This window comes from Sciurus carolinensis, chromosome 2 (assembly GCF_902686445.1).
Source record: "Sciurus carolinensis chromosome 2, mSciCar1.2, whole genome shotgun sequence".
Taxonomy (NCBI): Eukaryota; Metazoa; Chordata; class Mammalia; order Rodentia; family Sciuridae; genus Sciurus; species Sciurus carolinensis.
Window position 1 is genome coordinate 17385425 of NC_062214.1, and position 14773 is coordinate 17400197.

The 14773-nt window shown below is 57.8% G+C and overlaps 1 protein-coding gene across 1 annotated transcript; it reads left to right on the forward strand.

The window, feature by feature from the left end:
- Positions 1 to 9924: 9924 nt before the first annotated feature.
- On the forward strand, positions 9925 to 14649 carry Emilin3 (elastin microfibril interfacer 3). Its single transcript, XM_047542577.1, has 4 exons — positions 9925 to 10091; positions 11188 to 11310; positions 12419 to 12642; positions 12863 to 14649. The coding sequence occupies exons 1-4, from the start codon at positions 9925 to 9927 to the stop codon at positions 14647 to 14649; spliced, it is 2301 nt and encodes a 766-aa protein (XP_047398533.1).
- The last annotated feature ends 124 nt before the right edge of the window (positions 14650 to 14773 follow it).

Here is a 14773-nt window from a genome sequence, read left to right on the forward strand (position 1 = left end):
ACTTTTTTATATTGCCACTCTCTTGGTCCGGTTTCTGTTGCTATAACAGAATACCTGAGACTGGATCACTTATAAAGTAAAGAGGTTTATTTTGGCTCACAATTATGCTCTTAAGTCCAAGAGCATGGTGCTGGCATCTGCTAGGCTTCTGGTGAGGGCCATGTGCTTCATGCATGGTGGAAAAGAGGAGGGGACAAAGGAGCACTCTTTTCCATTCCCAAGAGAAAGAATCCAGCCTTGAAAGAAGGCATTAACTCCTCTTAAAGGCCCAACCTCCAGGATCTGGGGATGTAGCTTAGTGACAAAGTGCTTGCCTCACATGTGTGAGGTACTGGGTTTGAGCCCTGCACTGAAAGAAAAAGGGGTGGGGGCACCTCCAGCACCATTATATTGGCAACCAAATTTGAACATGAGTTTTGGTGAAGGCACCAACATCCAAACCTCAGCAGCCGCAAGGCAAAGAGATGAGTCATGATTTATAATTTGCATACCTGGTTTTAGGCATTTTTGGAAGGCCCTGTCATGTTTTTGCTGATTCTAAGTTGATTTCCCCCTGGGAACCTGCTCAGGAGAGACCCTTACTCCTGCCAGGCTCGCCCCTCCCCCCGCATGTCAGCCCTTTTTGGTCCCCACCCTCGAGCTGCAGAGGGCAGTGGGCAGTCACTGGGACCTGGCAGCCTTGCAGCCACTGCAAACTGTCACTTCTCCGGGGCCCCATCTCCTCCATCCTGGGGTCCCCAAACCCCAGGAGAAAACTTCACTTCCCACTGAACACAAGGCAGAGGCCATTTCCACTTCCTGCCTCTCCCTCAGCCCCAAGGGCACCTGCACCTCCTCCACCCTCCTCCTCCTCCCGGCTCCTCCTTTTAAGGTCTCTTTTAAGGTCTTGCCTGACCCTCTCAGGCTCCTTCCCCGTCCCCAGCTCAGCTCTTCTGCCTCAGCCTCCCCACACTCCTCAGGCCCTGCTCGTTCCCATTCACCTGCATTTGACTTGGCTCATCCTCCATCCCCTCCAAACCACTGGCTCCCCTCCTTGACCCCTGCACCCTCCTTCACCCTGACTCAGCCCACATCTCTCTCCCTCCCTTGCTCTCATGTTCCCTGTCCCTCTCTCTCATCCTTCTTCTTTTCAAGGTACTAGGGATTGAACCAGGGCACAACACCCTCAGCCTTTTTTTCTTTTTATTTTGAGACCGGTTCTCACTAAGTTGCTGAGGCTGGGCTCAAATTTGTGATCCTCCTGCCTCAGCCTCCCAAGTCACTGGTGTACGCCACTGTGCCTGGTCCCAGCTTTCTTCTCATACCACACAAACTCTGGTGATCTCTTGGTTCCCCTGGTCTTGACTTTTGCCAATAAGTTAACTCCTTTCAGAAAGGAGATGGGCAGGTTTTGAATACTGGTTTCTGTTACGAAAAAAAAAATTTTTTTGTCTCTACCTTGCACTGCATTAGAAGTCACAGAGCCCAATCTTCTGAGGAGGAAGACCCTCCCCATGGTAAAACAGAGGCATCTCCCTCTCTGCCCAGAAATGCCAGCCTGAAAGACCCTTGAGGGCCTAAAGTCAGATTCCTCTGGTGGGTAAAACAGTTTCTCTGTTGCTCACAACTGGGCACCAAAAATAACGGGCAAAGTTGTTTCTGATATTGGAAGAAGGAAAATGAGGTTTTGGGAGGAGACCAGAGAGAGTCAGGAGAGAGACTGGGCGGAAGGGAGAGGTGGAGGGACACCCCAGGGACCCAGGGTGTGCTGGCAGGTTGCTGCCTGGGAGGGGCCGGGCCGGTGGAGCAGGGAGAGAGTCTCAGGGGCACCGACCCGTTGCCCATCTGCCCAGCAGACCCTTCCTACCCTCTGACCAGGTGCTTTGCCAACTCTCTGGGAGGAGGGAGGTCACCAGGACCACCAGCTACACACTCCTCTGTGGTTCAAATAGGAGCCCTGGGCACCAGTGGGGTGGTACGTGGGGTGGGCCTCCTGACTTTGGAGTGCCATGCCGAGCACCCCCAACGTCCCCAACGTCCCCAAGCTGGGAAGAGACAAATGGGACCCCCGACTATGGATGCCCTGGACATCCTTCCCCTTCAAGAGACCCGTAGGCACCACTCACTCAACCTGGCTTCCCTCCAGACTCGGGCCCCCTCTCTTTCCTTGTTTCAGCAAAAGGGTCCCCCAGGCCAGAATCGTGGAATGCCTCCCACGTCACCAGCCTCCGTGCTGCTCCGTCTTTCTGGGTGCTTCTGCTCCCTCCATTCTCTCGGACGTGCCCATGTTCCAGCCTGGGCACCTGCCCCTTGGGACCCAGCATGGCCTCCTGGCCAACACGGCTGCTGATTTCCTTGTTCCTTTCTCTGCAGGCACCGCTGGATCCCATGGTGGGCAGCTAGGGTGGCTATGGAGCCCCAGGTGAAAGCAGAGACCGTGGAGGAGGAAGAAAAGGGACGGGGAGAGTGACTGGAGGGGCAGTGGGGCCACGTGGGCGGGGATGAGACCCAGTCAAGGAGGGAGACGCCTGAGTCCAGCGTGGCCCCCAGGCTGGGGGAGGGAGGGGAAGGACAGTTCCATTCATAAGAACCTCCTGTCCACTCTTTCCCAAAGAAACTGGGGCCGCTGGCCAATGCCAGCAAGGTTAGGAATGTGGGGACCCTCCCGCACTCAACTTGGGGGAGGCTTCAAGGGTCACACGAGGGTGGAAAGAACAGGAGGGTGGGAACTGGGCAAAAGGAGAGAGTCAGGCTGGAGTGGGGACCGAGAGGGGGCCAGGGGGTGGAGTGGTCAGCTCCTGGCAGGGAACCCTTTTGAACAGATGCCAAATGCATCACCTAAGCATGACACAGAGGCCGGGCCCGCCAGGATGGGGGCAGCACTCTGACCCATCTCCAGGCAGATCACGGAAGCCTGCCAGTCTCCCTCCAGAAGAGCTGCCCTGTCTCCAGCATTTCTTTCCTGAAATGCAGGACCAGCTGCCTAGTGTCCCCACCTCATGGCTACAGAGGGACCCATCTAAAACCCACAGTCCCTGGGCGCAGGGGCGGTAGGTGTAACCCCAGCTGCTCAGGAGGCTGATGGCAAGCTTAAGGTCAGCCGCGGAAACCAGCGAGACCCTGTAGCAGAATAAAATAAAAGCGGCTGGGAGGCCGCTGGTGGCAGAGCACCTTGGCCCTCTATCCCTGGTATAAATAAATAATAAACAAGTAAATGAAAATCAAACCCACTCTTCATTCATCCCGCAATTCTGGGCAGGAGATGGCCCCCCATCCAGGACTGACAGACCGGGAGGGAGCTCGAGGTGTGGCAGAGGGGACTGAGGGGTGCAGGAAGCCGTCTCAGGTGGATTCACAAGGGCTGGAGACCAAGCGGCCTCTGCTCCCTCCCAGCCTCCCCAGTCGGCAGCCTGTGCAGCCTCCAGCTCCAGCAGCGCTTCCTCTGCCTGACGGGAGCACCCGCTCCACGCCCAGCCCCCACCCCAGCCGGGCCCCTTCCGATCCACACCCCCCCCCCAGACTTCTCCCAACTCTCATCCACCTCTGTCCCTCCCAGTCTTGGGTGCCTTGAGCACAGAGCCTGGGGCCAGCCTGTCTGCTTCCTGTACCAAGCGGATGCCCAGCAAATGTCCCAAAGAATTAAGGAGTCACATCAGAGCAGTCTGCGATAAGGACAGTGTCTGGGTGAAGGTCAGTTTCTGCCTATCCAAGCATGAGTTTTCCATGGCAATGACTCGCCTTCCCCTCCCCCTAGAAGTAAGCCCCCTCCCCCACTGCTGTCGCCTCTCTGCAGCCGCCATCAAATGCCCACTGCCTCTGTCACAGGGGTAATCCTGTGTGGTTTTTACTCCAGTGCCTGTGAATAGAAGAGTAAGAGGAGGGCAGGCGGGGAGCCCTTCCCAGGGACTTGCACCCCCGCCTCAGTGCCTGGCGGCTCTGCTCCCCTCCAGCTTCCCCCATGCCTGTCCTAGACAGTCCCAGACTCTGGCCCCTCTGGCGGGGAGCAGCTCCAGCCCCCTCTGGAATCCCGCCAGCTGTGCCACACACACTCGCCAGCAGCTGCCTTCCCAAGGCCTGCCGGCTCAAGGCCCAGCCTGGTTCTGGGGTAGTGGGCACAGAAAGCGCAGACCCCAGCCCCTGCCCCTGCACTTGAACGCAGGGGCCACATGACCCCGTTTCTGACTCCTTGCTGCACCCACAGCCCCACTTCAGCCACCAAGGCCAGGAGCTCTTTGCCCTGAACGCCTCTGGAATCCAGCCCTGCTCTCCCGCTAGGTCCCTGTAGGCGGGGTGGCTCCCCTGTTGGTGCCTCAGCTCCTGCACCTGCTCCACGCAGTGGTAGTCACAGGACACTTCCCAGGACAGTCCTATAGGCATCGTTCCCAGCTGCAAGCCCAGACTCTTCCCTGGGGTGGTCAAGTCCCCTCCTGTCTGGCCCCTGCCAACCTCTCTTGGTCCCTGGGCCACCCAGAACTCTGCAGGGCCCCCAAACACACCAGGCTCCCTCCTGCCTTCAGACCACATGCCATGCCCAGTGCCAGGGCCGCTTTCCACTAGCGTGAACTCCAGTGTGCTTTCTTATGGAACACCTTCTCTTTCCCCAGGCACCCAGCCACTTCACCCTCTGTGGTCCCCAACTACACTGAGTCTCATGTCCTCAGACCCCTTTGCTTGAAGACCTGTCTCCCGAGGTTGGGTTTCCCACCGGCAGGGCCTGAGGAGCGATCTAGGATCAGGTGATTTAAGGGTGTGGGGTGAGGGGGCGGGTTCTCAGGATAAACGCTGGACGGAGGGAAGCAGGAGAGGAAAGGGACTTGGAAACAGGTAGTCATGTAGAGTTCAGGCTGGGTTTGATCCAGGGGCTTTCCAGCTGACCCCTTGTGACCAGGAGGCTGCTGTGTGTCCCTGGCGCAGTCAGTCATTGGTTTTGGGGTGGGAGGTCCACCTCCCAGGGGAGGTGGCTCTCACCAGCTAGGGAGCAGCAGCCGCCATCACATCTAGAGCAGGGACCCTTGGAGGCACATAGCAGGGCTGGCCCAGGTACCCGCGGCACCCCATGGATTCGGACCTTGGCAGATTTCTGAATGAGTGAGAGGTATGTGGGTTCCTGTCTCTCCCAACGCCAGCATTCCCAGCTCACAACTTGGAAGAAATTCCTACCCATAGCTCCAGGGACACAATCACCACCACAGGGACTGGAAATGAGCCCAGGCATCCAATCCCCGGGGGAGGACTCTATTGTGAGCCCTGTCCCCCTCGCTGAGTGTCTGTCCCCCTCACTCCATGCACACAGGAGCTTCAGCCCAAGATCTCATCTCTTCCTCATAATACCATTTTATAGATGGGAAAACAGAGGCTCTTAGGAATAACAGGACTCCAGGGAGGTCTGAGCGGCTCCCTGCCTGGTTCCTTCCTGCAGTGTGGTAGATGACCTGGGAGCGCAGTCCTTCCTACCCACCATAAGAAGCTGGAGAGCTAGGATTATCGCTGTGCTCCATGAGAGGGCTCAACTAAATTCAGAGTCCCCAAGGGTCACATCTGGCATTTGTAATAGTCAGGAGGCCCACCCATGTATTTTGCATATAATTTGCATAATGGTTGCATCTGGTTTGCATGTGTCTGCGTTGAGAAGCCATCAGCACTGCACAATTTTTAAGTTGCTTCTAAGTCACCCTCACTCAATGGAGGCCCATCTGGGCTTTAGGGAGTCCAGTTTCCTTGGTTTCTGGAGTCTCAGCCCTCACCTCCGGCTACACGTTTATCTACCTACTCCACGGCTATGGACAAACCATGCTTTTTGCCCTACTGGAAACACTCACTGCAAACATGAGCCCCGGAATCTCATGTGCGTTTGACATTCACCCTTTTGATGACGTAGGGGTCACTGAAATGCTGACTGGACTTTGATCATGCTCATGCTGATGTCAAGGAGAGAATGAGGCTAGACAGGGGCTGGCTACCCGAACTTCCAAAGGTGGCCCCATTCCCTGGGGGCACAGCTGTGCATTCTCAGAAAAAGGAGAGTGGGCAGGGCCGGTGGGGAGGGACAAAGGGCTGGGCGGAGTCCAGAGCCTGTACCTTACTTGCAGGTGCTACGGCTGGGGTGGAACAGGGGCGGTGCTGCTCTGAGAAGCCCAGCTCATCTGCAGCGGGAAGGGCTCCTTCTAGAAAGCTGGCAGATCCAGAGCTTTCTATTTCTGTCCTTTTAGGAGAGCTACATTCCACAGAACTTTGTGTGGCTTTCAGTGAGCTTATGTGATGAGCCCTGGATGAAAGAGACACAGGGCTGAGGAAGTGGCTGAGTGCGAGGTTGCTTGCCTGGCATGCTCAAGGCCTGGGCTCCTCCCCGGTACTACTAAGAAGAAAACAAGGAAAGGATACAAGGAGAGTCGCCTTCCTGAAGCAGAAGGAGCTTGGAGAGAGTTGGGCACGGAGGCAGGGAAGGTGTATGCCAAGCACGAGGGACTCCACCCACCAGGACACCGTGCTCACTCACCATCTGATGAGTTTATGTCTCTGTACCTTCCCAGGATTCATTCCTGAATCTTCTCTGCACCTAGGAGCCAATTCTTTCCTTCAGCCCCAAGAGGTCCACAGAGGAAAGAGGGAATCAAGTGTCCAGCAGAGGTTCCCACTCATGTCCTCCCACTGGGTCAGTGATGGACCAATGGTGGACTCTAATTCAAGACTTTATTCTTGTGCCTGTCCAGGATGATCTTGTCCTCCAAGGGCATCCTCCAGTCTTCCTGAGGAGGGAGTGCTGCATCTGTTGCCAGGAGCTGTGAAGGTAGGGTGTGTGTGTGTGTGTGTGTGTGTGTGTGTACATGAGTGACAGTGGAGTGGGGGGTGGGCCAAGTGTGTCTGGCTGCAGTCATGTCCTGCGTATGGCCCCCTAGCCTGTCTCCATCCAGGTGGAGAAGCTCTGGTCTGAATCAGGGAGAACATGACCGTGTGCCTCCCTCCCCTGCCTCTGGCCTCCCTAGGTTTCCTGTCTGGCAGACACAAGTGGTCTCATCATCTATAGGGAGACCCCAGCCTCTGGCTGCATCCAGCCAAGACCCTGAGCATCTCCCTGTGCTGACGTCCTCTGCCTCAACTGGGAAGGAACCCAGGCTGTTGCAACCCAATCCAGTCCAATTAAAGAGCAAGCATGGTTTTTGATGTCAGCCACCTGGGAAATGGGGATGTGGGGTCCAGCTGTCTTTCCAGCCCCCTGTTACGTGGACATTTCCAAGTTCAAACAAGGTCTAGCCTCCTTCCTGTGAGTTGTGGGCCCCACATCTGGGGCTGGGGAAGGGAGTGAAAGGAAGGGGTGGGACCCCTTGGAAAAAGATCACAGCTTTTGGGGTGGGGGAGTCTTCTCCCAGAGCCAGCTGGGCGGCGCTGCCAAGCAGTCAGAGCCCAGCCTCTGGTGAGGAGCTGAGCTCTGGTCCTTCTCTCTCAGATGTCTCTCGCTTTCCGAAAAGCGGGAAGTCAGTGGTCCCAAGATCAAGAGCATGTGATGGATACTATGTATTTGCCCCCAGGAAAATGGTTTAAGATCTTTCTGTTAAAGGTTAGAGAATAGAATGTCCGACACATTTCTGGGGCGAATGCAAGGCTGTCTTAGGTATCATGTAGTTCCCTAACTCATTTCAGTGAGCTCAGACACTGGTTACTGGAAGCAGACAGGGGACACCATGGCTCATCACCAAATAGCTAGTCCCCGTATTTCTCCATGAATACCACAGCCCCTGGCCTTTGCCCTACTCTCCCCTGCCAGCCTTCTTCCTGTTGCCTGAAACTCCTGTAGAGCTATGGCTACAGCATGATAGTGTGTCCTCTTACCACCCCTCAAAGGCACCTGCAGTAGGCTGAATAGAGCCCTCTGCCTAAAATGCAAGTCCACTGGAATCCCAGTGTTTGGAAGGAGGGCCTCCATGATATAATTACTTAAGATGAAGTATCCCAAGCACATGGGACTCCACACACCAGGTGATGTTGGGCCCTAAATTCTTAAAAGAAGAGGAGAGGACTCAAAGACAGAGGACAAGGGCACTTGAAGATAAGAGAGAAAGCCACATGAAGACAAAAGCAGAGACTGGAGGGATGCAACTATAAACCAAACAATGCCAAGGACTGTCAAGAGCCACCAGAAGTTGGAAGAGGCAAGAAAGGACTCTTCTCAACGCTGGGGGCATTGGTGCAAGCAACTCAGGAGGCTGAGGCAGGAGGATCTCAAGTTTGAGACCAGCCTCAGCAACTTAGTGAGGCCCTAAGCAATTTAGCAAAACTCTGTATCAAAATAAAAAAATAATTTTTAAAAAGGGCTGGGGATGAGGCTCAGTAGTTAAGCACCCTGGTATAAATTTTTCTTTTTTCCCTCTAGACCCTTCAGAGAAAATATACCTTAATACTGATACCTTGATTCTGGACTTTGAGCCTTCAGAATTGAAGAAAATTTATATATTTTTTTTGTACTGGGGATTGAACCCACGGGCATTTTTACCAGTGAGCTATATCCCAGCTCTTTTTATTTTTTATTTTGAGACAGGACAGGTTCTCCCTAAATTACTTAGGGCCTCCCATACTTGCTGAATCTGATCATGACTTTGTGATCCTTCTGCCTCAGCCTCCTTTGTTGTAGGAAAAATTTCTGTTGTCTTAAGGCATTGAGTTTGAAGTTATTTGTTACAGCAAGAAGCTAACTGGCCAATCCCTGAAGCTGGATACCCTTCAGTCCCTGTTTTTCAATTCCAAGGCCCGGAAGAAAGGATAATCAAGTCAAAGAGGTCTCTCCAGGCAGGCCCTGGAGTCTGTGTCTTCACCACACCTAACAGAAGACACAGGTGGCTGTAAGTCCCCTGAATGGATAAGATGAAGCCAGAAAAAAAGTGCTGCTACGTTGGGTGATAGAATCAGGATTCAAAGAATCTTTGTAGGTTAGAAAGTTAACAAAACCATGATGTGAATGAGGACGTCTGTAAAGGCCAACACGTGTGGGTTCCAAGAATCCATTTCACAAGCAAACTATGGAGGAAACCTGGCTTAACTCAGCCTCTTGTGAGAAAGACCCAAAGTTTTTCTTTGACCGGATTGTAATAACTACCCAGAGCACAAGCTCACAAAGAATCACAGCATTCTCGTCTGTGCTGGAGAAGTGACAGGCGTTTGGGGCTCAGAGCAACCCATACCTAAGAGAGACACAGATAACACTGACCAGAGCAGAGAACCAGAGAAGCATCCTGGCCCTCAAACTGGGTTGCATAGGTTAGTGGGGAGAGGAGTCCCCAGAGTTATATAGATCTTCCAGACACTGGTGAGTTTGGAGACACGACTAACCGACAGGGACAGTCTGGGGCCTATTCCACAAAAATGGCTGGGAGGTGGTGTCGGTGCGCCCCAAAACAGCACCATCTCTGCTCCAGATCCCTGGACCGCGGTCCGGGTGCACACGGACTTTTAACACCAGCAGCGTCTCCTGCGGATGCGGCTCCTGGAGAGTCCCGCGCCCGGGTCAGCCACAGGGGTCGGCCTTTCTGCTTCTCGCCGCGTGCCCCGAGCGACGGTAGTAGCTGGGAGTGTTTAGAGGGGCTCCCAGGGCGCGGCGGCCTGCCCCGCCACCCGGGAGCTGCTCCCTTTTGAACCTCCTGCTAGCAGTGGCCCCTCGGGCGTCAGCTCGGAGCTGGGGCGGGGGGCCGGCGGCGGAGGAGGGGGCTGGCGGAGCCAAGTTTATGCTAATCCGCGCAGAGCCCGCCCCCCGCCTCCCCTCCGCGGCCCCAGCCACGAGCAGCGCCGGCCACTCCGCGGGACGCAGCCGCCGCGAAGCGCCAGGCGGCCAAGGGAGAGGGCTGCGGGGGCCGCGAGTGGCGGAGGGACCCGGGCGGCCGGAGCAGGGGCGGCGCGGCGGGCGGGCACAACCCGCGGCGAGCAGCGCGCGGGGCCAGGTGGAGACACGGGGCCGCGATGGGCCGCCGTCGCCTGCCGGTCTGGCTGTGCGCCGTCGCGGCGCTGCTCTCGGGGACGCAGGCCAAGGGCACCCCGCTCCTCGCACGGCCCGCGCCGCCCGGTGCCCCCCGCTACAGCCTCTACACGACGGGATGGCGCCCGCGGCTGCGCCCCGGGCCGCACAAGTAAGCGCGGGCGAGCGGCGGCGGGAACCGGGAGGGATGGGCCCGCGCAGCGCGCCGCCGCTCCCACCTGCCCCGACCCGCGCGTGGGCGTCGAGGCCCGGGCACCCGAGGCCGCCGCGCGAAGGGGGCGGCGCCCCCGGCCAAAGCCTTGCGGGGAGGGCGCCCCACGCTCCGGGAGGCTGCCGGGCTGGCGAAGAAAAATAAGCCGAGGGGGCCTGGCGAGGCGACTGGGATCCTGGCAGTGCCCGCGGAAACCTTTCCAGCGAAGTAACATTTTCCAGCTGCGCTGTGTGCAAACTCCTGGGCGCAGCGGACCAGGTGGAAGGAGCTGAGGAAGGGCGGTCCGCGCAGGGAGCGCCGGGTTTTCCCCGCGCGTGGCCTCCCATCTCTCCCCTGCCGCCGCTGCTCCCTCTCCTGCGGTCAGCGCCCAGGAACCCCTTGGGAGCCTCGACATGACGGGCCACAGAGGTGCTGGGGACTCCTGGGTTCGTGTTCTGCTAGAGGGGAGCGTCCACAATGGTCAGCTCATGTCTGAATCTGAACGCTAGTTAAATTTGAGAGATCTTATAAGAGAGTGGCCAGGCCATAGCCAACACTCAGTGGGCCTGGGCACATCAGAGCAGGCTTCCTGGAGGAGATGGCACAAGACCTGGTCTGAGCGAGGAAATGAGCAAAGGCAGGAGCTGGAGAGCTGCGCCAGGGGAGGAAGGAGAAACCTGGTCCCAAAGGAGCCACAAAATTGGGATCGCCAAGCCTCCGAGGAGATAAACAGTTTGAAGGAGTTGGAGGGTGGGAGATGTGGCAAGGCACTTGAAGAATATGGGCTACGTCTGTCCTCAGGTCAGGGAGGGCGGCCACACCAGGTTCCCGGTTCTGTATAGTGCTTAGCCAGTGGCCAGCCATCCAGGACACGGGTACCAGAGACCAGTGGGACTGGGACCAACCCAGAATATCTTGGCTCCCAGGCAAGGGGCAAGGAGAATAGACAAGGTTTGGGGGTCTGGTCTTTTGCTGAGACCGAAAGGTAGGAGTGAGAGGGAAGGTCTTTTGGCCTGGTTCTGGCTAGATATTCTAGGGAGGGCATTTTCCCCCGTAGGGCTCTCTGTGCCTACGTGGTGCGCAGAAACGTGACCTGCGTCCTGCAGGAAGGAGTGGAGAGCTATGTGAAGGCGGAGTACCGACAGTGTGGATGGGGCCCCAAGTGTCCTGGGACAGTCACGTGAGTTCACCCTGGCCCACCCTCTCCAGAGCTCTGGGTACCAGCCTCAGTTCTGCCTTCAGTTGAGAGCAGAGCTGCCTCCACAAGGGGCTGCAGCTCTTTAGACTCCAGAGAGCCCACCTGAGTTCCCACACAGGTCAGAGTGGTGGGGTACCAGAGGAGGGGCCAGGGAGGACCCAAAGATTTTGAACCTGTGGCAGGATATTACCCATGGAGACTGGAGCAGGGTAGAGCCCTGAAACCACAGAGGAACAGGGGAAGGGTGCCCAGGAGAGAAGCAATGGGAGGCTAGAAGGAAGTGACAGAGGCAGAGGGTGAGGGAGGAAGAGAACAGGGTCATTCAGGTAATGGTGGATGCCACAAGGGGCCTGGGCCACCTGAGAAGGAAGGCCAGAGAGGAGAGTGGAAGCCTTCAGGCCTGGCTTAGGCCCGACAGGCTTCGGGGGAGGGCCCACGATGGTGCAGCTGTGATGCACAGGTCTCCTCTTGGAGTTCAGGTGTGCACCTGGAAACACCTGTGCGCCAGTGTGTCAGAGGGGGAACAGGAGGAGGGGCCCCATGTCCTTCAGCCTTCCCCTCCTTGCCCAGAAGGTACCCTCCCACCAGCCTCTGTGACCAGAGCTGAGTTCATGGAGTGGGCTGGGGAGGAGTGGAAAGAACCAGTAAGAGCTGGTGGGAGCCAGGAGTGACCCCAGGGCAGTGAGAGGGGCTGCTGGCCCGAACTCCAGGGCACACACCTCCAGGGAGGGCTGGGGCTTTGTCAGAGTGCTCTGAGGTACCATTGAAGACTGAGTGGGCTTTTTGTGGCAGCTTGAACTAGAGGGTCCACATGGTCTTGGGGAGGCTGGGGCTAAGTCCTTGCTAGGCTTCTTCCCACGCAAATGGGAGTAGAGGCTTCTATCTGTATTCTCCACTCAAGGAGCTCAGAGCTGCCCCACCACGCCAGCTTTGGGGTTACCTTAAGTACCAAAAAAGGAAAACCCTCGGGGTGGCACGGAGGTAAGGAGAAATCCAAACTATGCAAGTGTCCAAGGGTGGCCCTAAATGCCAACTAGGGGCAGGAATCTCAGCTCACAGGTGCAGGACCCTCTCACTCTCCCTGGCCCAGGTATCGCACAGTGCTCAGACCCAGGTACAAGGTTGGCTACAAGACGGTGACAGACCTTGCCTGGCGTTGCTGTCCTGGCCTCACTGGAGAAGGCTGCCCTGAGCATCTCACGGACCATGGGGCTCACCCACCACATCTGGACTCTGAAACCCAGATTCCCTCGGGGCAGCTGGGCTCAGGCCCCAGGCCCCCTTCTTACAGCAGAGCAGCCCCCAGCCCTAATGGTGAGTCTGCCTCTGGATCAGGTTTACTGGGCACGGTGGCGGGGCAGGCTTGCTGAGCTCTGGCAGGCCTGGGGAGGGTACTCTCATATTGGACATGAAAATAAACCTTCCAGCCCCACCCCAACCCCTCCGTCAGAGCTCAGGGAGCGACGCCCGGCCTGAAAGCCTCTTGGCTGACCAGGTCAGTGATGCCCCTGGGGTCTCTCCTCCTCTTTCCCAGGAAGAAAAGGCCCAGGGCTGTTTGGTGAGAGGCTGGAACGCCTGGAGGGGGATGTCCAGCGCCTGGCACAAGCATATGGTACTCTCAGTGGCCTGGTGGCCAGCCATGAGGACCCTCACAGGATGACTGGTGGCCCCAGGGCTCCTGCTGCCCCCATAGGCTTTGGGGTCATCCCCGAGGGGCTTGTGGACTCAGGAGGCAGACCTGGAGGATCGCTCACACCTCCCCTGAGCGAGGTCCTGAGCAAGGTGACAGAGGTGAGCAACACACTGCAGACCAAGCTGCAACTGCTGGATGAGGTGCGTGGGCTGGCCCTCGGCCACGAGGCCCACCTGCAGCGGCTGCGGGAAGCCCCACCAAGCCCACTGACCTCGCTGGCACTGCTGGAGGAGTACGTGGACCAGCGGCTACAGCAGCTCTGGGGTGGTCTGCTGGATGGCTTCGAGCAGAAGCTGCAAGGCGTCCAGAGCGAGTGTGACCTGCGTGTGCAGGAGGTCCGGCGGCAGTGTGAGGAGGGCCAGGCGGCCAGCCAGCGGCTGCACCAAAGCCTTGACGGCCGCGAGCTGGCCCTGCGCCGGGAGCTCTCACAGCTGGGCACTAGGCTGCAGGGCCTGAACGCAGCTGGCATGGGCAGCTGCTGTGGCCAGTTGGCCTTGATCAGTGCCCGTGTGGACAGCCTCGAGAGTAACCTGCAGGCAGTCACCAAGGCCCAAACGGGCCCTGGCACCCCTGCCGGGGATGAGCTTGCACACCTCTCTGCCGCCATGCTTGAGGGAGGTGTGGATGGGCTGCTTGAGGGTCTGGAGACCCTCAATGGGACAGAGAACGGAATGAAGGGCTGCTGTCTGAGGATGGAGGCCGGGGGCTGGGGCGTGAGTGGCTTCGGGTCCATGCTGGAAGAGCGTGTGCAGAGCCTAGAGGAGCGCCTGGCCACACTGACCCGAGAGCTCGGCCGCGATAACACCCCGCCAGGCAGGTCGGCACGGCCCCTGGTGCAGACAGAGCTGGCGGTGCTGGAACAGCGGCTGGTCTCACTGGAGACCTCATGTACCCCCAGTACCACCTCAGCCATCCTGGACAACCTCATGGCAGAGGTGAAGGCCTGGCAGAGCCGGAGTGAGGCCCTCCTACGCCAGGTGGCCAGCCACACAGCTTTGCTCCAGCAGCTCAATGGCACTGTGGCTGAAGTCCAGGGACAGCTGGCAGAAGGGACCGGCAACTCACTCCAAGGTGAGATCACTCTGCTGAAGGTCAACCTGAACTCAGTGAGCAAATCACTCACAGGCCTCAGTGACTCGGTCAACCAGTACTCTGACGCCTTCTTGGCTGCCAACACGTCCCTGGATGAGCGGGAACGCAAGGTGGAAGCTGAAGTCCATGCCATCCAGGAACAGGTCAGCAGCCAGGGCTCAAGGCTTCAGGCTGGTCACAGGCAGGTCCTGAACCTGCGAGGAGAACTGGAGCAACTCAAGGCCGGTGTGGCCACAGTGGCTGGGGGCCTGAGCCGCTGCCAGGACACAGCCCAGGAACTCCAGCATGCCGTGGGTCACTTTGACCAGCGGGTAGCACAGGTGGAGGGTGCGTGTGGGAGGCTGGGCCTGCTGGCTTCTAGCCTGGACAGCTTGCCCACTGAGCTGCTTAGGTCCAGGGAGGGCCTGTGGGGCCATGTAGACCAGCTGAATCGCACGCTGGCCCAGCACACCCAAGACATCGCTCGCCTCCGGGATGACCTGTTGGACTGCCGGGCCCAGCTGGCTGAGCAGGTGAGGCCAGGGCCAGCCAATTAGGCAGGCTGGACAGGATCTAAGCCCAGATCTCACCAACTCTGGGAATACCATCCCAGAACCCTGCCTTACCCAGCGGCACCTCCCAGCCTCCCTGCCACTTGAGGGGCCACTGGATGAATGGTCT